Source organism: Phocoena sinus, chromosome 5 (genome assembly GCF_008692025.1).
Source record: "Phocoena sinus isolate mPhoSin1 chromosome 5, mPhoSin1.pri, whole genome shotgun sequence".
Taxonomy (NCBI): domain Eukaryota; kingdom Metazoa; phylum Chordata; class Mammalia; order Artiodactyla; family Phocoenidae; genus Phocoena; species Phocoena sinus.
The window spans coordinates 18,714,779-18,737,353 of record NC_045767.1 but is presented as its reverse complement, the minus strand read 5'-3'; the positions used below and the strand labels follow the sequence as shown (position 1 = coordinate 18,737,353).

Below are 22,575 nucleotides of genomic sequence, written 5' to 3'. Positions count from 1 at the left end.
ACTAAATATTCTGCTATAGTACTCAAGGTATAACTCAAACATGCTCCAAGGTATGGAATAGCTGTTTCTCATGGAGCATGTTCTCCAACAGAGCATGCTGTTCTCATTGTATAAGTATAATAGTTGCATAGTAACAACTGAATGGGTATCATGCAGCATCATAACAAAAACATAGTGTAATTTTAGTTCTTATAAGTTGCTTCCCTGACTTGTGTATCTATGATAGTTATAAATACAGCTTTTATCCATTATATATATATACACACACATACTGTCCCTCTATGTATGCATGTATGCATGTGTATGCCTGTATGTGTATGCATGTATGTGTGTATTGTGGGTATGTATATATGCCACTCTTAAAAGGCATAAAAATAAACTCTACTGATTGAATTAAACCACTATCCAGTAACCTCATTGCCAGATCTACTGACCATTTCTTTTTAATTCTTTCTACTTTCTGATCTATTAATTTTTAATAGTTGTTGACTACCCTCCTTAAAAATTTCTTCCCAGAATGTTTATTTTCATGAGAGGTATGCTAAAGTATTTAGAAGTGTCATACCTGCAGCCTACTTTAAAGGTTCAACAGAAAATTTAAAAATTGATAGTGTCTGGCCTTACATTTAGGTCTTTAATCCATTTTGAGTTTATTTTTGTGTATGGTGTTAGGGAGTGTTCTAATTTCATTCTTTTACATGTAGGTGTCCAGTTTTCCCAGCACCACTTATCGAAGAGGCTGTCTTTTCTCCATTGTATATTCTTGCCTCCTTTATCAAAAATAAGGTGACCATATGTGCATGGGTTTATCTTTGGGCTTTCTGTCCTGTTCTATTGATCTGTATTTCTGTTTTTGTGCCAGTACCATACTATCTTGATTACTGTAGCTTTGTAGTATAGTCTCAAGTCTGGGAGCCTGATACCTCCAGCTCTGTTTTTCTTTCTCAAGATTCCTTTGGCTATTCGGGGTGTTTGTTGTTTCCATACAAATTGTGAAATTTTTTGTTTTAGTTCTGTGAAAAATGCCATTGGTAGTTTGATAGGGATTGCATTCAATGTGTAGATTGCTTTGCGTAGTATAGTCATTTTCACAGTGTTGATTCTTCCAATACAAGAATATGATATATCTCTCCATCTGTTTGTATTATCTTTAATTTCTTTCATCAGTGTCTTATAGTTTTCTGCATACAGGTCTTTTGTCTCCTTAGGTGGGTTTATTCCTAGGTATCCAAAAATGGGCAGAAGACCTAAATAGACATTTCTCCAAAGAAGATATACAGATTGCCAACAAACACATGAAAGGATGCTCAGCATCACTAATCATTAGAGAAATGCAAATCAAAACTACAATGAGATATCACCTCACACCAGTCAGAATGGCCATCATCAAAAAATCTACAAACAGGGCTTCCCTGGTGGCACAGTGGTTGAGAGTCTGCCTGCCGATGCAGGGGACACAGGTTCGCGCCCTGGTCCTGGAAGATCCCACATGCCGCGGAGCGGCTGGGCCCGTGAGCCATGGCCGCTGAGCCTGCGCATCCGGAGCCTGTGCTCTGCAACGGGAGAGGCCACAACAGTGAGAGGCCCGCGTACTGCAAAAGAAAAAAAAAAAAATGCTGGAGAGAGTGTGGAGAAAAGGGAACCCCCTTTTTATGGGCCTCTCACTGGCCTCTATCTGACATTGTCCCTATTTTCACATTTCTGGATCTCATCCATGCTTCAAGAGTTGGCTTTCAGATTTGCCTTCCAGCTGGGAATAATCTTTTCTTCCTGGGAAGTCCCAAAGCCTTTTTCTCTTTCTTTGTTATTGTGGTTAGTATGCTTTCCATTGTACTATAGTTATTTATGTGCATGTTACTGGTAGTTGTTAAGTTCTTTGAAGTCTGGATTTATGTCTTATCTATTTCCTGTGTACACTATATGGTACGTAGTTCTCAATGAATATTTATTAAGTAAATATCTAAAGAGCTATCTTGTTTGGGGGGCCTTTTGCGGGGAACAAAATTTTGAGGATTCTTTATTAATATACCAAAGGCAGAAAAGATTACATGTTCCATAAGGACCTACAGAAGTATATTTAAAAGTAATTTTGCTAAAAAAGAAATACAAGAACTTAGATATATAGATGAGACCTTGGATCACTGATTCAAACCATTTTCAAACAGATGAAAGCTAGTTTTTACAGCCACGTAGAATAGAATATAGACTTATCAGAATGTTCAGTCGTTGAACCAGTTACTTATACAAGTCTTGGCAAACAAACATTTTGTTTTTCTTTAGTATTTCTATAATACGCAGTTCACATTTTATAAACTCCTAATTTACTTCTTGATGCTGTTGAAATTATTTTTAGGAAATTATTGATTCTTAAATAGTTCTGTTTCCCTTCTTGCATATATATATTTTAAAATTTTTATTATTTGCTTGTTTGTTTTGCAGGTATCCTGGTCAGATATAGGAGGACTGGGAAATATCAAACTGAAGCTGAAACAGGCTGTGGAATGGCCCTTGAAACATCCAGAGTCTTTCACCCAAATGGGTATTCAGCCACCTAAAGGAGTTCTTTTGTATGGGCCTCCTGGATGCTCTAAAACAATGATTGCAAAGGCTTTGGCCAATGAGAGTGGACTGAATTTCCTAGCTGTAAAGGTAGGGTGTTAAACTTTTTAACTGCTACTCTGTCTTCTAGGCACCCCCGTCCAATCCTCTGATTCCTACCCTTAGGAGAGCATAAAAGGCCATCTTAAGGAGTAGTTGATTTTTATTTGAGATTGATGGCAATATAATATAGGGAGATGGGAGATAAATTAGTGCCTATAATCAGCAAATCATGGTTTAGTTTCTTGATTCTCAATATTTCTTACACACATGTGTAATAGAAACCAGTTTTCTTTCTACATTTTTAAATTGTACTAATCACTTTTGTTTAACCAAGACTTAATTATAAATTTGATTGAATTTAATAAATTTAATATTTACAAACATAATATTTTAAAAGAAATCAAATACCTTATATGGTACAAATCATTTTATTTTTAATATTCATTATTTATTTGGCTGCATCGGGTCTCAGTTGCAGCACACGGGCTCTTTGTTGCAGCACGTGGACTTCTCTAGTTGTGGCACACGGGCTCCAGAGCGCATGGGCTCAGTAGTTGTGGCATGCGGGCTCTCTAGTTGCGGCACATGGGCTGTAGAGAGCACGGACTTAGTTGCCCTGCGGCATGTGGGATCTTAGTTCCCCAACTAGGGATCAAACCTGTGTCCCCTGCATTGGAAGGCAGATTCTTAACCACTGGACCACCTGGGAAGTCCCCAAAAATAAATTTTTTAAAAACACTTTCCCAGTCAGAAGATATATATACATTATTTATATTCTGAAACACACACATGCATATTTTATTTGTTTACTGCCCTGCCCTATTACTTGGGATAGATTATCTTACCTGATATGTAGTTTTGCATTTACTATAGGACTAGATATTAATTTTGTTATTAACTTCTGTGTAACATGATAATATATCCATTTACTAAATACATATATATATATTTTAGTATACATGTATATGTATATATAAAACCTTAAATCCATTTCTGTAGACTTTATCACAAAAATACATATTTAAATATGTTAACTATCAAAGTCATTTCAGAAAAGGTACATGATAATTTAGTTTGATGTTGTCAGGGAATTCTTTTTGTAATAAAGTATGTTCTTTTAATCTTAAAACATTGAAATCATTGGCAGGTTGAATGTATAAAACCTATTTCAGAGTGTCAGTCTTTTACTTTACTGTTGACCCTTGAACAACGTGGGTTTGAACTGTGTGGTTCCACTTATACGTGGATTTTTTTTCTATAGTAAAACTATAGTATTACATTATCCGAGGTGGATTGAATCTGCGGATATGGGGAAACTGTGTAAATGGAGGGCCGACTATAAGTTACACTAAGTTATACTTAGATCTTTGACTGCATGGAGGGTCAGAGCTCCTCACCCCCGCATTTTTCAAGGATTAGCTATACTTAAATTTTTTGTGGAATGATATTTAGATGTATTTAGGCTATTTGCTTTTTAAGAATCAGTATCTTCACAATAACTAGTGTTTGCCTGTTTTTTATTATCTTGTAGAAGACATTGGATAGGGATTTGGGGAGGGGACCATTGTCACTATGATTAGTTACGCTGAATCATTACCATAGTTTTAAAGGTTGCAGTTTTAAATGTTGGAGTAATGAGTGATTTTGAAATTTCCAGAGACATCTTGATTTCTCTTTGGTCCTTGTCCTCTTGTCTTGTGGTAGTGGAAATGGTCATTTTACTGGCGGTCATTTTATTGGCATTTCTTACTCTTTTTTTTCTGTCATCTCCATTTTTCTGTGCCTGCCTTCCACAGTGTATATTCATAATTGAATTTTTCCTGTCTACTGGAAATCTAAAACTTATTTAATGAGGATTTAGCTCACAGTTATTTACACTTGAATGTCAAGGAAGAAAGAGCACATATATTTCCTTACAAATTAGTATCTCACTCTTTTGTGATCCAGGTGCTTACCAGGACTGCTTTCTGGCCTATCCTAGGATTACTTAGAAATATATTTATTACTACTTTTGCATATGAAACCTTTCATAACTTTGCAGTTTCACTTTTGTCTTTTTTCATGATGAGAAAATGAGGAAGACTCTTTTCATGTAAAATAACCAACTATGTGTTAATTTATATGCACCTTTCATTAACTATTTAATTCTTTTAGGTCACACACAAAAGATAAGTGATGTTAAGAAATTTTCTTAATAAATTGAGTTTGTACTTGCTTAGGGATTATTACATATCCTACTTACTAATTTTTATTTAATGTGGACTTTTATTCATTATACAATTTAGTGTACTTTGACAGTATTATTCAATTTTTGAATCTGGGTGGAGGATATATTAAGTGAACAATGGGTGTTCATTTACTATTCTTTCAACTTTTCCTATGTGTTTATAAATTACAAAAGAAAAAGTTGGGAACACAAAAAATATTTGCTTTTTTATGCATTTTCATTGGTCCTTTCATCTTGGTCTGATTAATGCTTATGAGAAGAGTTAAAATAGCTATATCATACCATTTATGTATGAGGATATCAAGTCAAAGAAGTTAGGAATTCATATTGTATTCTTTCAAGTTTTATTTTCCTACAAAGAAAAAGTTATCTTTTGTTTCCAACATAGATAATTGTTTTCTGTGGGATTTAAGTGTTATAATTAAATTTGAACTTTTTGAAATAACAAATCTCACACATTTTGAAAGTGATCAGAAAAAAATAGGTAGACTCTGGTTTTGAGAAACACAAGTGTTCTGGATGTATTGAAAGAATAAACTCCCTAACACTTTTTGCAATGGTGATTACCTTTAATTCCAAAGATAAAGAATTTTAAAGTTTAAACATTTCTTTCTCTGAGTTTATGAAAGAACGCTTTATCTTCCCCTGTGCATCTTTTCTAAACAGTGATTACAAGATTTATATTCTACTCAGAGTTAAGACTTCACCTTGGCTTGTGTGGGCTCTTAATAGCCTTTGGCATCTGTGTGTGTTTTTGTGCAGACTGTAGCACTTGACATACGGTTAAGTTTAGTTTGCCATCTGGGTCAATTACATCAAAATATTTTCCAGTTGAAATTTCCTCTCTGCTTCTCGCTTGCTTTTTGTCTGGAGTGCTACAATAGATTAATTACCCTTGAATGGCTGGGCTGCTTTACTTTATGAAGAACTGTTACTGATTCTGGAAGAAGGGTGATTAGGCCTCTGACAGGGATTTTCAGCAAGTCCTTTATTAGCTGTATTGGTGAGTACAAGAATGTAATGAACTTAGTATATCCTTAACTTTTGGGGGAAACTTTTTCTGACACTTGTCCCAGAGAGGAATTGTGCAAAATACATCCCATTTTCAGGAAAAACCTGTATTTTACTGAAAGCAGTGCACAATTCAAAGTAATTACTATAGTTCGTTTAACTAGATTCCCTACTATTCTGTTACCAAAAGTACAAGATAATTTGAACTTTGTAGGTTCCAAGTTCATCTTCAAACTTTAAAAAAAATAATTAGGCTAGTCTATAAATCATAGAGCTTTTATTTTGCAGATATTGCATGGAAAACTGCATAGATACCTCTTTTACATACTGAATGCTTTAAGATTAGTTTCTAGGATTACAAATAAGGATAGTGATGTTTAAGAAGGTGAAGTGACTTTTCCAAGTCAAAGTGGTGGTAATGGAACTGAAATTTGATCTCAGGACTTTCTGACTCCAGAGTCTAAGCACTAAACCCCACTGTATTATACAGTCTTCCATTTTCCCTTTTTTTTTTTTTTAAATAAAACTAGTGCCCAGTGCTTTTTTTCATTAATTACATCAAATTACTTGAGAAGGTAGTTCAGGCAGTTTCTATGGGGCAGGTTCAGAGATGTGGAAAGATGTTTCTGGGACCTAGTTTAAAAAATAATTTTGTTTCTCTCAGACAAAGAAAACTGAGGAAAATAGCATGGCTTTGGAGTGGAAGTTGATTGAGTTAATAAGAAAGGGTAAACTCTGCCAAAGAAACAGGAACCTGATGAACTAAATGGAAGTGTAGGGAAAAAGACTAGTGGTTGAATAATGTGAAGCTTGAAATTTACCTATTACTATATAATTTGTGCCCTTGAGATTGAGTGTGTTACATTGAAAAGAGCATTAAGCTAGGATTCAGATAGCTTTGGTTTGATTTCTAACACTAGCACTTTTTAGCTCTGTAACCTTAAATGCGTTCTCTAAGACTTAGTTTTTTCATCTCTATAGGCCTTTTGAGAGGATTATATTTAAATCGTAAGTGAAGAAGTTTTAGAGGGCATAACTACTTAACTCTTAAGTGTGGGCTGCATATAGTTATGACTTCCTTACAACAGGGTTCCTTATGGAAAGGAGGGAGGGGCAGAGTTACTTGGTAGTGGAGAAACCTACCTCAGCCAGGTTATCATGGTTAACACCAATTGGTCATGTTGTTAGTATGTACCCGTGCATGATGCGATGAGAATGGTCCTTTCTTCCCAAGGTCTTCCTCCCAAACACTCATAATCCATGTCTACCTGTGAGAAAAACATCAGGCAAACCCAAATTGAAGGACGTTCTGTAAAGTACCTAACCAGTACTCCTGAAACTGTCAAGGTCATCAAAAATAAGGAAAGTCTCAGAAACTGTCACAGCCAAGAGGAGCCCAAGGAGAGGACAGCTAAATATACTGTTGTGGTTTCCTGGATGAGATCCTAAAAGGACATTAGGTAGAAACTAAGAAAACCTGAATAAACTGTGGACTTCAGTTAATAATAATGTATCAATATTGGTTCATTGTGACAAATGTATCACACTATATTAATATATGATAAGAATAGGGGAAACTGAGCATGTGTTGGGGTAGGGATGAGTATATGGGAACTCTTGGTACTGTATGCTCAGTTCTTCTGTAAACCTTAAACTTTACCAAAACAAAAAAGTCTGTTAATTAAATAAGAGTTCTAAGGTCAGTATCAGGGCATACATATTATGTCTGGATTCAGTGAATGTAACTGAAGTTGAAAAGCCCAGCTCAGGACGTCCCTGGCAGTCCAGTGGTTAAGACTCCATCTTCCACTGCAGGGGGCACAGGCTCATCCCTGTTTGGGGAAGTTCTGCATGCCACGCAGTGTGGCCAAAAAAAGAGGCCAGCCCAAGTGTTCTGTACTGCGCTGTACATGATGAGTGGATTGTAGGGAAGGAGCAGAATCACAGGGAGATGGTCGATTCCTTGGGTGAGGGCTTTGGAGGAGACCTTTCCTATTCATCACCCCTCTGTTCATGTTCCACAAGGTAGTGGAAAGTGACTGAGAAGAGCCCTGAGAGGAAGTTGGCTAGAGAAAGTGGGTTTGAGGCTTCCCTGAGCTTGCCTGTTTTACTGCAGTTCTCAGTTGAAGCCTATAAAGGTGTGTTGGTTCTGGCCCCAGGCCCCAACATTATAAAGAATACTTTCTTTTAGAGTTTTAGTTATTTTTTCTTTCACCTGGGTACAGCTTCTAATTTAGAGTCTCACTAGGAACTATGTCCAGTTTCATGCCTTTTGTGGACCCTAACTCTTTATTCTCCTTCCACAAGTTTATTGCTATTTGGGCTCATCTGGAGTCTGAAACCTTTTGAGTTTCTGTTTAATTTCCATTAGGGTTTTTTTTTTTTTTCCAACTTAAAAAAATCTTGATGTCTCCAAATAGTGTTGTCTTATGTGCCCCATACTCTTAAGTTGACAGTTATTAGCATCCATGTTAAATAAAGACATATAGTTAGTTTTATCAATGTTTTAATGGCTATTAGGGAATAACTAATAATTATGTATTTTTCTTAGGACAAATAGAATAGTTACTGTGCCATGGTCAGTATCACAAAGTTATGTAGAAGTTAGATTGAATTTACTTAAATTTTGTGCACCATATAAGCTGACATGTTAAATTTGAGACATCATATATTAAAACTGTATATGTTAATAAATTTTTTTTTGAGTTGGGCTTGTATCAGATTAATGTCTTGACATGAAAGTATTCTATAACACGTGGCTAAAAGTAAAAAATGACAATATATATAACAAATAATAACAAAACCTTTAGTATTTGGAATCTAAGACCTAGAGAAATTTGGAAGGAAAAGAATGCTTTTACACTTTGAAGAAGTTTACTTACTTAATAATAGAGCATTTTGTTGTTGTGTCAGTTCAGTTTTTATTTGTGGATTTCAGCTGAGAGAGATTAGTTATTTTTTCCTTCTTTTAAATCTCTTTTGAATGAAATTTAATTGGGGTTGAAATAAATATTACAGTTTCATGTCTGTAACACTAAAAATATTTGTAAATGTTTTAGTATTGCAACAATAACTCAAATATATATTAAGCACCTTCTGTATGTCTGGCACTGTACATGGTAAACAAAGTGCATTAGATGGTCTCCTTGGTATCTACCAACTCATGATTCAGTAAGAAAGACATTTGACTAAGCAAGTGTTATAATGAAATGGGTAGCATTTAGAATCTTGATGATTAATTGTATGTGAGAAATGAGAAAGAAGTCAAAGGTGATTAAAATTTTTACTTTTAATGACTGGCAGATGGAAATACCCCAACTCTAGGAAGAGTTAGCATGTGAGGAGGAAAAGTAGGTTGGAGGTGGGAGAGCAGGTACCAGATTGGGATTTAGATACGTGGAGTTTGAAATGCCTTTAGAGCAATATGGCAGAAATGTCCAAAAGGGTGTTGAATACAAGTTTGTAGCTCAAGAGAAAGGTTATTTCTAGAGATTAAAACATGGAAGTTGAGACCTCGTGTTTAAGATTGTGCACAGTGGTCAGTAAAGGGGATTGAGAGTCATGAGAGTGGTCACTAATATAAAGGATTTTTCTGGGGGGGTGTGCACAAGTGCACTTTATAGCTAGCTTAACTGTAGTCAGCTTGGTGCCCACAGTGTAAGTTCTGAAGAAATGTGTCATTTTCTTTTCTTGAATAAATGAATTGTGGGGAAGGTTTGTATTATACTTTTTGAGAAAACAGCTTGAATTCTATTTCCTTCTCTGCCAGACCCTCTCACTTTTTAGGGGTTTTTACTTGCCCACGGCATTTCTTGCCTAGTACTTAATGCCTGTTTTCAAACTCTTTGAAGTGCTTTCCCAAAATGGCCTTCTCTGTGTGCTGATGCTGTACTTTTTATTAATTTTCAAGATCCTTTACTCCCATTGCATATATATAGTTCTATCTCATGTGACTTTGGGTTTTTATGAGCTTATTCCATAACATTTAACCATAGTTAACGCTTGGGTTAACTTGCCTTCCCTAGACATTCGGGAACTTATACAACCTTGATTTGAATTGTAATAGCCAAAAGCAACAGGCAGGTGTCAGACACATTTAAAAAGCCCTTGAGAAGACTGGAAAAAACCCAGTAGTGATTAAAGGGGCAAAATTGCAAGAACATGAGGTATAAATATTGTACTTAAATTTGTGACTGATATGGTGTAAAATACTGAAACACAGTAAAAAATAAGTCAGGTTTAGTTTTCACTAGATTTAACAGAACAGTTGGACAGATTTTTACATGTTTTTATGTTATTTTTGTTGTTTTATAAACTTGAACACTTGAAATCTTGGTCATGGAAAAATTAAAGATAACATTACCCCAAAACAAGCCAATTTATGGTACTTAACTTACTTTTGCTGGTTTCCTTGGTCACGCTTATCAATGAAGCACTTACGTAGGCAGGCGAAATGTGGCAGGACTAACATAACATAGTTATTTTGGTAAGTAAAATTAGAAGAGAAATAACCTTATCAGCTTTCATCAACCTTATCCATTCTAGGGATTCATGTATTATTTTTTAAAAGAGTTAAATAACTTAGGAGCAAATGTGGGATTCATAGACCATACTATATGTACCTAACCCTTATAATTAGGTATGAATGGTCTCTTGTCTATAATGGTTATCAATAAAAATCCTTATTTTCAAATTAACCCATGCTAACAGCCATTTATTGACAGAATTTGCCCTTGCCACTTGATCTCTTCCCACAAATACCTTTGAATTTGAATTGCTGGTACCATGTACAATCTTAAGTGGACATTTCCTTTTTTTTTGGAACTTGGAAAACAGAGGACATCATAGTTTTTAGAAAAAGTAGTCTGGGAACTCAAATCCTGTATTCTTGTCATCATTTCTGTCATTTAACTTTTCTGGGACTTCTGGCATTTCACTTAAACTTCTTTGGGCTTTGTTTTCCTCAGGTTTTAAGTGAGATAGGTTAGAGTAAATGATTCTCCTAAAGCCCTTCCACGAATAACATTCTATGAGTAGCTCACATAATGCTTATATTCTAATCTGTTGTTTATCTTTTTTGCCTGTTGGTGGCTAATCTATTCACCTCAGAGGAGTGTTGTAAGCAGTAAGGGGATAATACATATCAAGCGTTTAGCAAGATTTCATAAAATTAGCTGATGCTAGTTGCTGTTTTCCTCTGTTTTTAAGAATTGGATTATATTTGACCACAAATAGAACAAAAAAGTATAGCAGCACAGCTTATGATCCCGTAAGTTTTCTGTTAGTGTTAGAATAAGATGTAGTATATATCTTTGAAAGTGATTTTAATCTTTTGCAACTTGTACCAGAACACAGTGATTTTGGGCAATTTGAACTTCAAACTCAAAATAACCTTTCTTTGCCTAGACTTCATATGGAATTCTGGATTTATGTAACATATCAGTTCAGCTACTGGGGTTGCATTTTTAAGCCAGTCATCCAGGTAGGATTCCTCAGCATGCAGTTCTGTACAAAATCACATGTTCTCTAGAGGCCTTACAGTACTTTTCATTACTGCTATGACTTGTTAGTAATACTTGACTTGAATTATTCTAACCCAGATTTTCTTCACAGCTCTAACTTCTTAGGTTAGATTTTCAAATCTGTTTGATATTTTTTTTTCTTTTGTTTTGTTTTTGGAGAAAAAGCACTGTTTGTTATCCACAGGTTTTTCTATACGTAGCCCACCTCTACGTAGTAGTGGAATGGCCCTTCATTGTTTAAGGCTGTAGGCCATATTTTCCCATTTTCAACACAATATTGTCGGTTTGCCTATACATCAGATTTTTAAAACATGTTAATCTTTCTGTTGTCTTTAGCAGCGTATTGTGTTCTTAGATCATGAAATGATCATAACCTTGTACTTTACAGCATCGATATTCAAGTCATCTTTTTTAGAGTCAGCTCTATGGAGAATAGTAATCATTTTTCCGGATTCTATAACCGCTTTCCTTCAGTTAAGCCAGATAGTTAGAAGGCTGTATATATGTATTAAGTATATTCCCTGCTTAAGGAAATGTCTTCCCTGGCTTACTATTTTTATGTTACACCATTGGATTTTTTTTTTTTTTTTTTTTTGCGGTATGCGGGCCTCTCACTGCTGTGGCCTCTCCCGTTAAGGAGCACAGGCTCCGGATGCGCAGGCTCAGCGGCCATGGCTCACGGGCCCAGCCGCTCCGCGGCAAGTGGGATCTTCCCGGACCGGGGCACGAACCCATGTCCCCTGCATCGGCAGACGGACTCTCAACCACTGCGCCACCAGGGAAGCCCTACACCATTGACTTTTATGGAGAGTTGCTAGAACAGTAACAGTAATACAGAGTTTGCATGATAATAAAGTAACAGTGACACCAGCAGTTTCCTTTCTGATTTTTATTAGGTCACCCTTGCCTAAGTAGTCACCCTAAACTGAATGAAATTCTGCATAAAATTTTCTTATCCCTTCCTCACTCCCCCCACAACCCCTCCCCAACAAAAATCCATTCTCCTGATTATCTAAAGCTTCTTTTATCGAATGGGCCCGAATTGTTTTGTTGTTTACTTTCTTAACTCTGTTCATAGTCCCTTTTGGGTAAAAGTATAATTTATATTATATATTATAAATGGGCAGACCTTGTTTTGCCCTGTAGTGCAGGGCTCTAAAAATGCAAGATGAAACCATGCAAAATGATCTTAATACCCAATGGGGAAAATTACAACTGTTCCATGACCTTTGAAAATTTGGCAAAACATTAGGAGCTCTCTACTCTTGGTTGTAAGTGTACAAGGCAGTGGATTTTGGCTGTATAATAACTTTCTTGCTGGTCTTCTTGCTGGCAAACTATCTCTGTAGTCTAGCCCTTCATATTTTATAAGGACACTACAATTTATTTACCCATTTTTATGTTAATGAATTTTTAGATTTAATTAATGTTTAGATTCCAGGTTTAATTTTTTTGTTGCTGTAAAGAATGCTTCACTAATATTCTTGTACATATCTCCTTGTGTGTATGTACAAGAGTTTCTCTAGGGTATACATACCTAGAAATAGAAGTTTGTCATTGAGCATGAACAACTTAAACATTACTAGCTATTTTAAAATTGCTTTTTTTTTTTAACGGTCATTGATTTTTTTCATTAATATTTTGATCAATTCTCTCAATGTTCTTTTTTGTTTCTTTGTTTGTTTTTTTGCGGTATGCGGGCCTCTCACTGTTGTGGCCTCTCCTGTTGCGGAGCACAGGCTCCGGATGCGCAGGCTCAGCGGCCATGGCTCACGGGCCCAGCCGCTCTGCGGCATGTGGGATCTTCCTGGACGGGGGCATGAACCCTTGTCCCCTGCATCGGCAGGCAGACTCTCAACCACTGCGCCACCAGGGAAGCCCTCTCTCAATGTTTTGAAGTCCAGGTTTTTCACTCAGCAATTGTGTCATTGGTATTTTTGGTGAATTTTGATCTCATTGGCAGAAATGAACTATTTCAAATTGTATGAGATTAATCTAGATCAGTAGTCAGCAAACTGCAGTTTTGGGGCCAAATCCAGCTTACAGTTTATTTTAATTTAGCCCTCTGGTTAAGAATGAACTTTACATTTCCAATGGGATGTTTAAAAGAAGAAGAATATGTGACACAGGATGTATGAGTCCCAGAGTGCCTGAAATATTTACTCTCTGGCCCTTTACATTTTATCTTCCTCAATCCCACAATACTTGGGAAAATGCCTCCAGGTTTATTTATCTTACTGATAGTTTTGAGTATAAATTTTGTGTTTTTGTTGTATAGTCTAACCTGTGTCTAAAACCAAACTTGTAAAATTGGTTTGGTATTAAGCTGTTGCTATTTCTTTATCCTTTAAAAAGTGAGAATGTTGTGTCTCGGCATTACTAATGTTTCATTGTTTGTCTTTATTCAAGTTAAAGCTATTTGGGATTGTATTATTTAAGAAATTAAGATAATTAAATCATTGGTGATGAGGTCACTCTGTAGTTATCTTTGGGGAGTTAGCTTCAAAACAATTCTGTTGTGTAAATATGATTGCTTGGAGACAGTTTAAGTATCAATGTACAAACAGTTGACATATTAATTGTAAATAATATTTAGTCATCAAAAGCACTGTCCAAAGCAAGTTTTCTTAATAACTTTGTTTGCTTACAGATAATTTATGCATTCCTTGGTTGTTGGTAAATTTCAGTCAGATGTAGGAGTACCTTTAAATGTTAGTTATGCTTTTCATGCATCTGCCCCCTAATTAGCCTCAAATATTAATTTTTTTACAGTATGTATAATTTATTACTCTAAAATAATTTTGAAAAGATTATTTTTAAAGAAAATAGGAAAACACACATAAGAAATAGATGAGAGTTTTCTTTTGGGGGGAGAGGGGAACATAATTAACCTTGTTAATGTTATATAAAACTTACTAATGCATCAACTTAGATTACTCAGAAAATCAGGCAGAAAGGTAAAATTGCCCCTCTCATTACTTAAGGATTTCTGTATCGATGCTATCAGATAACTCAGCTGAACATGATGAATGGCAGTATCTTTGGAGCAGCTGGATTTTGTCAGCCTGAACTCTGAGTTATTCTTCCTATCCTTTTCTTACTCTTATCCTTGACTGTTCTACCCTGATCCCCATATGTTCTAATTTATTTACTTGTTACCATATTATAAAATTTCAATATTTTTGAAGCACCATTGTAGAGGTAGTGTAAAAAATATTAAAAGATTATCTTCCTTTCCTCAGGCGTGTTTGTAATTTGAAAGACTTTTTTTATGCCTGTAATTTTTATTCATTTATCCCATCTGTTCTTTTTTTCCCCCCTTTTCCTGCCTTCTTTTGGATTAAGTCGAGTATATTTTGGTATTCTAGTTTATCTCCCCTATTTTCTTGATAGCTAAACCTCTTGGTTTTTCTTTTTAAAAAAATACTTGCTCTAGGATTTATAGTATACACACTTAATTTACAATTTACCTTCAAATAATACTATACCACTTTATGTATAAGATTCTTAAAGCAATTTGCATACCTTTGGATGGAGAATTTAGAAACTAAGTTCTGAGTGTTATTTCATGGTGAGCCCCCCTCTGTGGGGAAGGTCTCCATACCCCTCTTGATCTCTGACGTCTCATGCTAGGTGGCTGCCACCACAAACCCCTGTACTGATGTCCCCTCGTCCTTCTGTGCTGTCCCGTCTCTACCACCCCATGGCTCCCAAACTCTACACTGCCTTTTCTCTGTCCCTTGTGGTGTTGCCCTTCTCACCCTACACCTAGTTATTCCCAGCATGTTGCCCTGAAACCTTTTTTGTCCATGTGCTTCCAGAAACTCTCTTTCCATGTTCTATCTGACCGTTTCCTTTATGTTAGCTTCTAGTTTTCTATCCTAGTTTATTAACTCCCTCCTTCCATTCTAAATGACCTGACAGTTGTGATCTCATTGCTGTTCAGGATTATTCCTTGATTCCTTTACCTGGAAGGAATCTTTGTTTTATTTTTGCTTCTCTTCGTGGCATTCTCTATATAGTTGTGGTATTTTTTTCTCACTGTATTTTTATTTTTTAAGAATATAATTATTGTTATGTTTTAAGAATAAGATTATTTTAGTAATCTATTAAACCATAAACTCATTATAGACAATAAATATTCCTTGAATGAATGATTCAGTGTCTCTCTATGTCAGCAAAGAAATTAAGCTGCTGGATATTTGTTTCTGATCTTCCCTGCCTTTGACTTTGTGTGGGTCTTTAATTTACTCACAGATGGAAAGTCATCATAGTAGCTCTGCATCTCTTTGTCATTTTACATAACTGAATTAATATATATATAAATTGCTTAGAACAGTTCATGGCACATAGGAAATATTCAGTAAACGTTAGCACTTATGTTCATGATTACAAAATTTTTAATTTTAATCATCTTGGATGGACTATTTTTAATGAGATATATATTTCTGAGAGTTGCTACACTGAATATATTGAGCATCCTTTTTTCCTTCATGAATTAAGTCATTGTGAACATCAGAAATAGTATAAGTCAAATTTGAATTAGTATTCCTTCCCTCTTATTCTCTCTTTCACATCTTGCTACTCACAACAAATTAAGTTGATTTTATCTTTTTAAATAGTTTATGTGGCTGTCTTCTCATTTCCATTCCATTGTTTTACCTTAAGCCTGTGCCTCATTTCTCACCTTTGCTGTTTTAAGAATTTCATAACTGCCATTCTGGTCTCATATGTTCCTCCCAATCATCCTTTATATTGTGTCTAGAATCATCTTTCCCTAATACACCTATTATCAGTTAACCCCCCTAAGACTCTTCCCATTGCTTACAGGATAAAGCTTAAACTTGTTTTTGACATGCTCCTGCCTCCCACTTTAAGTAGCCTTACTGTTGCTGCATTCTCTCTGCCCCCTAAGCTCCACCTGTTATAAATTCTTAGATCAGTTCAGACTCAAGTTTGTTAGTCTTGTATATAACTGAAAAAGTCAGTGAACTCTAAGTTAAAATCTTAAGACCTCTTCTACCATTAAAGTGCATATCAACACCTGTTTTAGCTCATCAGAGACCTTTTTGATTTATTTCTGGGTCTTGATGTATTTCATATTTTTGAGGGTGGTAAATCAACTGCACACTCACCTGAAATGTTACTTTCTCTAGGAACATCCTTGACTCTAAGCGGTTGCTTTTCTATGTTTCAGTGGCACCTAAGCATCCCTCTATCCTAGCACTTGCCATGCTATATAGTATAACAGCTATCTTTGTAATAAGGTGTCTTATCTGAAGCTAACTATTGCCTGTACCAATTTGTAGCATTAGTTGACATTCTGCTAGGTTTGCCTGTGTGCTTCAGTCAGTCCGATTTTTATTTAATTGGTGTATTTTGTTTTGGAAATACTCAAGCTAGTGTCTAGTTATATCCCGTAAATTGTTGGGACCCATAATTTGCCTGGGATAGAACATGAATCTTGTTCAAAATAATGTGTGTGTGTGTGTGCATACATGCATGCGTGTGCAGAGAGAGAAGCACACACATACATGTCTAATGGGTTTGGAATTGTGTGGGGAAGGGTGTCAATAGAAGCCAGATACTGGGAAGAACAGTGAGTGAAAGCCCATAGCCGAGAAAGACATCTGACATTTTGTACAATAAACTTATACCAGTATCTGAAGGGAAGAGTTGTGGTTCTCAGGACAGCATTATTATTATTATTATTTTATTTATTTGTTTTTTAATCCCATGACTTCTTGTGATGTGATAACTAGCATGAGAAAGTAGATAGGTGTGTGGTAAAAATGAAAGCCTACCATTTCATACTATACATAATATTTTAGGTACTTGAGAAAGAAAAATCTTACTATTCAGAAATGTTGAATGTCCAAAAAAAAGTGTATCTTTGAATCAGTGATAGGCGCTTTATTGCTGGGAGTCCAGCCACTTTTATGAGGATTCTTCTGTTGATGGCTGGTTAGTAAAAACTGGTAGATTTTATTACTAGAAGTCCACACCTTTCATTCTTGGTACCCATTCTAAAATAGCTGGACACAGAAGGGAAAAGAGATTTCCCATCAACTGGATGAAGTGCTGAGTGGCAGATATCTGAAGGGAGATTCAGACAGAGGCTGAGTGAATAGACACTATGGAGGGTAACAAGGGTCATTGTCATTTTCACAATGTGATACACTGACTGAGGGTTAGCTTTGTTGGTGGTCCTAAGATTTTTGTCTGCAGGAGTTATCTCCTTTGGCTGGGATAGTGGCTGAGAAGAGCTTGTTTGGCCCTGCAGATCCATAAAGTCAGCGTCTACATGGCCAAGTCAAATGAGAGGAGGGAGCTGGAGAGTAGCATTTATTTTGGAAATACTCAGGGACTAAGATAATGTCATTGATTATGTGATTCCCATTCCATTTTCAGGGATTATCATGGAGTCATAAAAAGAATTAGCCCTGAGGTCTTGCTTCTTGTCAGAGAGGGCTGTTGATCTAGTATTAGACTGTTCTATCTTCAATGACTAGCACCATTCCTGATATATAGTAAAATTATGGATGGATGGGTAGACAGATGATGAATGAGATGTTAAACTATCATGTTTAGTTACAGTCACTGTGTTGATGTGTAGTTTTTGGAATACAGAATGGCTTTAATTTTTGAGGCATAAATAACACCCAATAAAAATAAGCATGCTAGAGGAACTGTTTTAATTAAAAGCTGATTTTTGTCTATTTTTTTCTTTTTCTTTTATGTGTATATTTTCTCTTTTATTGAAAGATATACATGTGTTTGGATTTATAAAGACACTGAACAGTTGTTTTCTTTTCATTCAGGGGGCTGAATTAATGAACAAATATGTTGGTGAATCTGAAAGAGCAGTTAGAGAGGTAAGAAGATTATGTCTTAAAGTGGAACTCTGCATAGGAGAACCAGGCTTCTGTCCTGTATGGTTTCCATTTTGTTTCAGGTTATAGATTTTGAAGTTTCCAAATCTAAATTCTAGTGGTATAATTTTTCTTCAGGCAAATATTATTTTTAAATGCAATTTTGGTCATCTACAATTCTTTGTTTTTGCTTTTAAACATCATAATATTTCCAGCCTTTAGTTTTACCAAATATTTTTTAACGAATGTCAGCGTTTCATTAAAAAAAATAAGGATATGTTTAAACTTAACAAAGAATGCATGATGTCAGAATGAGATTTAAATCCTTTAAACCAGGTAGCCCTTTAAATCAGATAAGCTTATTAGTATATGAAAATGTCACTGTACTCTTCTTATTTTATTTACTTTACCTTTGACTGGTGATTTAGAAAGTGCATCCCCCTCCTCTCTTAAATTTTACAGCCAGTGCCTGATTGGCCTACTGGCTAATCCATATTGCTGAAGCTACATAACTGGGAAGTTCATGCAAAATCAAGGCACTGAAGTGGGGGTAACTATAGCAGTTTGATCACAAGTCTCGGCTTCCCAAGCAAAGATTGGCCTGCCTCACACAGGCACCCTGTATCCTCAAAGAAGCTAAGCAAGGACAAAAACACATAAATAGCAGTGGAACGGATGGTCTTCTGCTTATGACACATGTGGGTATCAACCAAGAGTCTTAGAGACTGGAATACTTTGTTTTGCATCTGAGAAAAAAACTTAAGTTACTTTTTCTTTCTTGAAATGTAGATGTTGGTTATAATATAAAACATTAACTGATAATGATAGCACCTCATTGATTAAAATATGAAAAAGGTGGTGTTTATTAATATTAAGGTTTTGGTGACTGTTGTGTATTTTTATGGTCATCATACTTGTGGCCAGAAAATGGAGGCCTAGGTTACAGGTTACACACATTTGGATTTCTTTCTGCTTATGCTGACGTTTTCTAGCCCATTTCCACATGTTTTCCCCATGGCTGTCTGGCCAGTCTTTGATGTTGATAGTCTGATTGACGTCAGATCTAACCTATCTATGCTTTTCCAAGTTTTAGCTGTTTTTTCCATACAGTCTTCAGAGAAATGAGCAAAGTGTGTGCCTTTTAGGTTTATGAGTATTGTATATGCTAAACTTTGGCTGATTTTATACATTTATGATTTTTCTTTTAAATATGTGTTTATTTAGATAAATGTTCCAGGCATTATACTAAGTGCTTTGCATTCTTTTTTAATCCATTTCTTAAACTTCTGAGGCAGGCATTTTTCATAATCTCCATTTTATGTGGAAATCGTAGTTTATAAAAATAAAGTTACCCACTGAAGGTCACACAGCTACCAAGTGGTGAAGGTGGGATTTTAACTGAGATTGTTTGATTACTTAACCAAATTGTCTTCTACACACCTCTAAGAATATGTGTTGGTGTCTTGTCTCTGTTTGCAAGTAAGCACCGTGGAAGAGGATACTTTTACATCCATTATGAAGTGCTATACATCTGTTACAGGTTGTATACAAAGTGATTGGGCTGGTTTACTGGTACATAATAGATTTGGTTCTAAATATAATTTTCAAACTAAAACTAGCTATGGAGTTTTCTGGAATTTGCTGATCTTTAGCTAATGTAGCACTCTTTCCACCAGATCTTCCGAAAAGCGAGAGCGGTGGCTCCTTCCATCATTTTCTTTGATGAACTTGATGCCTTAGCAGTTGAAAGGGGCAGGTAAGAAATATTTAATAGGACTGCTATTAAATATTAGCAATTACAGTGTAGAGGAATTAAATTATTTCACATCATCACTTTATAGTACTTTTATGTATAATTTTTTTTTTAAGGCTGATATGCATTGGGGGCATTTGAGCTAATTTTTATAGTTTACTATCTAAAGAGAGCCCCCTGCACTGCCTATCAAAATTTGGGTTTTTATTAACATGTGATTAAAACTGTAAATAAAGTTCAGTTAAGCATAGTTACGTGATAGAGTAGAATCCAATTATAATAAAAGTTGTTATTATACAGATTTTAGTATTATCTGGATTAAGTCATGTTTCCTAAAATATAGTTACAATAGAATAAAAATTAGTATTAATAGTTTTGTTTCTGAATGTCAGACAATAAAGAGGATTATTTATAATATATCAAGCATATCGTGTGTGTGTATATATATATTAAACTGTTTTCAAGTGTGATTTTTTTTTTCTGTACAAAGATTTACAGGTCTTTTAAGGAATACATGGTACAAGTACTTCATGCTGGAGAGTGTTTATTTGTGTGTTTTCTTCATAACTCTCTGATTATACATTGACTATAAAAGTTTTGCTGATGATAATTATGGTGATGGCAGAAGGCACCTTCTAAGTCTCAGTGTTAAATTTGATAAGAGGCATACTGCTCTCTTCTTTACAGGTAGAGCTGCCTAATCAGATGAGAGTATGAACTGTCACTAGGAAACATTGGGAGGTAGCCTGCCCTGCTCTCTACCCCACCCATCTGATACTCTGTAAATACCTACCAATCTTGTTATTTTATGAGTTGGAGTTCATGAGTCCTTTTATTACTTCTGAAGTGAGATGGAACAAAAGGTTACAAATAGCTCAAGTTCACCTTGACTGCAAGAGAAGAAAAAGAAGCCAGAGAAGTTTACTGAAGTAGGGTGATCTGCCACATTTATGTGCCATCAGAGACGTCTGTTTTTGGAGCCTAGAAAGGGACAGGGTGGGAAACACTGTTAATATGAACCAAATGGGAGGTGGAATATGTAGCAGAGTTCTCATAAAATGCCTTTGAAAGGTAATGGTATGAGAAACCAGACAAGGCACTTGGTAGAAATAAACTTTTTGTAGGCAATTTGGCTCAGTAGGAATTTGCAAATGTATTAAGAGATGCTAATAATTTGCAGTCTCTAGATATCATTTCCTCTAGTAGTCTTCATCTTATTGTGAGCCCTTCCTCAGTGGCTCATTCAGATAAAGTACAGGTAAATTCTGTGTAGTTTCCTTTGCATAGAGAAGTTTCAGTCAAGTTAGTTGACATTTCAGAAAACAAAGATAAGGCTGAACTACCAAATGTAATGTTAATAGTCCAAAGTAGAGAGTTTTAGTTGTACTTTAGCTGCACTAAGTCTTATATAGTTTGGTTTTTATAGCCATAAGAATCTCATAGAATGATATTTTGATTGTTTTTTCCCCATAATTGTGTGATGGGCCAACATTACCTAGAAAGTTATTGTTTTATCTAGTTAGAGTGCTGTAACCTGAAAACAAAAACAAACAAAAGCTTCACACGTATATTTTTGTTCTTCAGCTATTTGAATTGGACACAGTTTCTAGAAACTGAAAGCACAGCTGTTGATAGATAGCAAAAGTATGAAATTCCGAAAATACTAAACCAACTCTATACATTGTTAAAGAAATATAGGAAAATAAGAAACATAGTAACATAGGGAAACATAGAAAAATTAAAAATTCCATAAGCTAGAAATTTTCTATATAATTTTGGGTTGTAGAATATTCATTGCTTTCATTTCTTCTGATTTTTTATGATAACATTCAGATCCAACTAATAATATGACTAGTCCAAAAATGACAGTGCCTAAGACGACTGTTTCTTCTTATCAAGATTTGGATTTCCACACTTAAGCTGTTTAATAGATTGAGCCATGAATTATGATATATACTAGTCTGTACTGTCCTGTGCATGTTACGTCAATTATTTTGACTACTTGAAGTTCCTCAAATTAGCCATGAAACTGAGGATTGCAATCTGCACATTAAATAGAGTATAGACATACTATTTGCTTAGCTTTAGAAACATTTGTGCTTTCAGAAAGAGAGATTTTTCATGTTTACAAAAGTGTCTACTTACAACCACTATTTTCTCCTCTTCCCTGCCCCATTTAAGTTCTTTGGGACCTGAAAAATAAGTAAGCCTGATATTTACTTCTCTTTCTCTGTATGCCCATTTAAATTATGGGTGTTCTGAATAAGATTTTTTTTTGTCTTATTTCATATTGTGAGTTGGATGAAATGTTGTAAGATTCCCTTTGCAAAGTGCTTTAATGATCTGTAAATATTTGGGAAAATTGAAAATGCTGTTAAAGTAGCATAGCTCTTTGGAAAATGGATACTATGGTAGGGAGTAAGGCACAGACGTAGGGAAAAGATTTGAATTATACTGAGCTAATAATAATATTGGGTAACATTTATTTAGTGCTTACTGTATTCTAGAACCTGTTTTAAGTGCTTTACAGCTGAAGAAAAAAATTCATAAAAAGGCCCCTGCATTAATGCAAAGTAGGATATTACACAG

At 35.3% G+C, this 22,575-nt stretch overlaps 1 protein-coding gene across 2 annotated transcripts in view; it reads left to right on the top strand.

The window, feature by feature from the left end:
• Positions 1 to 22,575, top strand: part of SPATA5 (spermatogenesis associated 5) — a 345,032-nt gene that overhangs the window by 79,239 nt on the left and 243,218 nt on the right. For both annotated transcript variants that reach the window (XM_032633447.1, XM_032633448.1), the window contains exons 11-13: positions 2,440 to 2,649; positions 18,183 to 18,236; positions 19,910 to 19,989. In XM_032633447.1, coding sequence (XP_032489338.1) covers positions 2,440 to 2,649; positions 18,183 to 18,236; positions 19,910 to 19,989 — 344 coding nt within the window. The remainder of the gene's footprint in view (positions 1 to 2,439; positions 2,650 to 18,182; positions 18,237 to 19,909; positions 19,990 to 22,575) is intronic.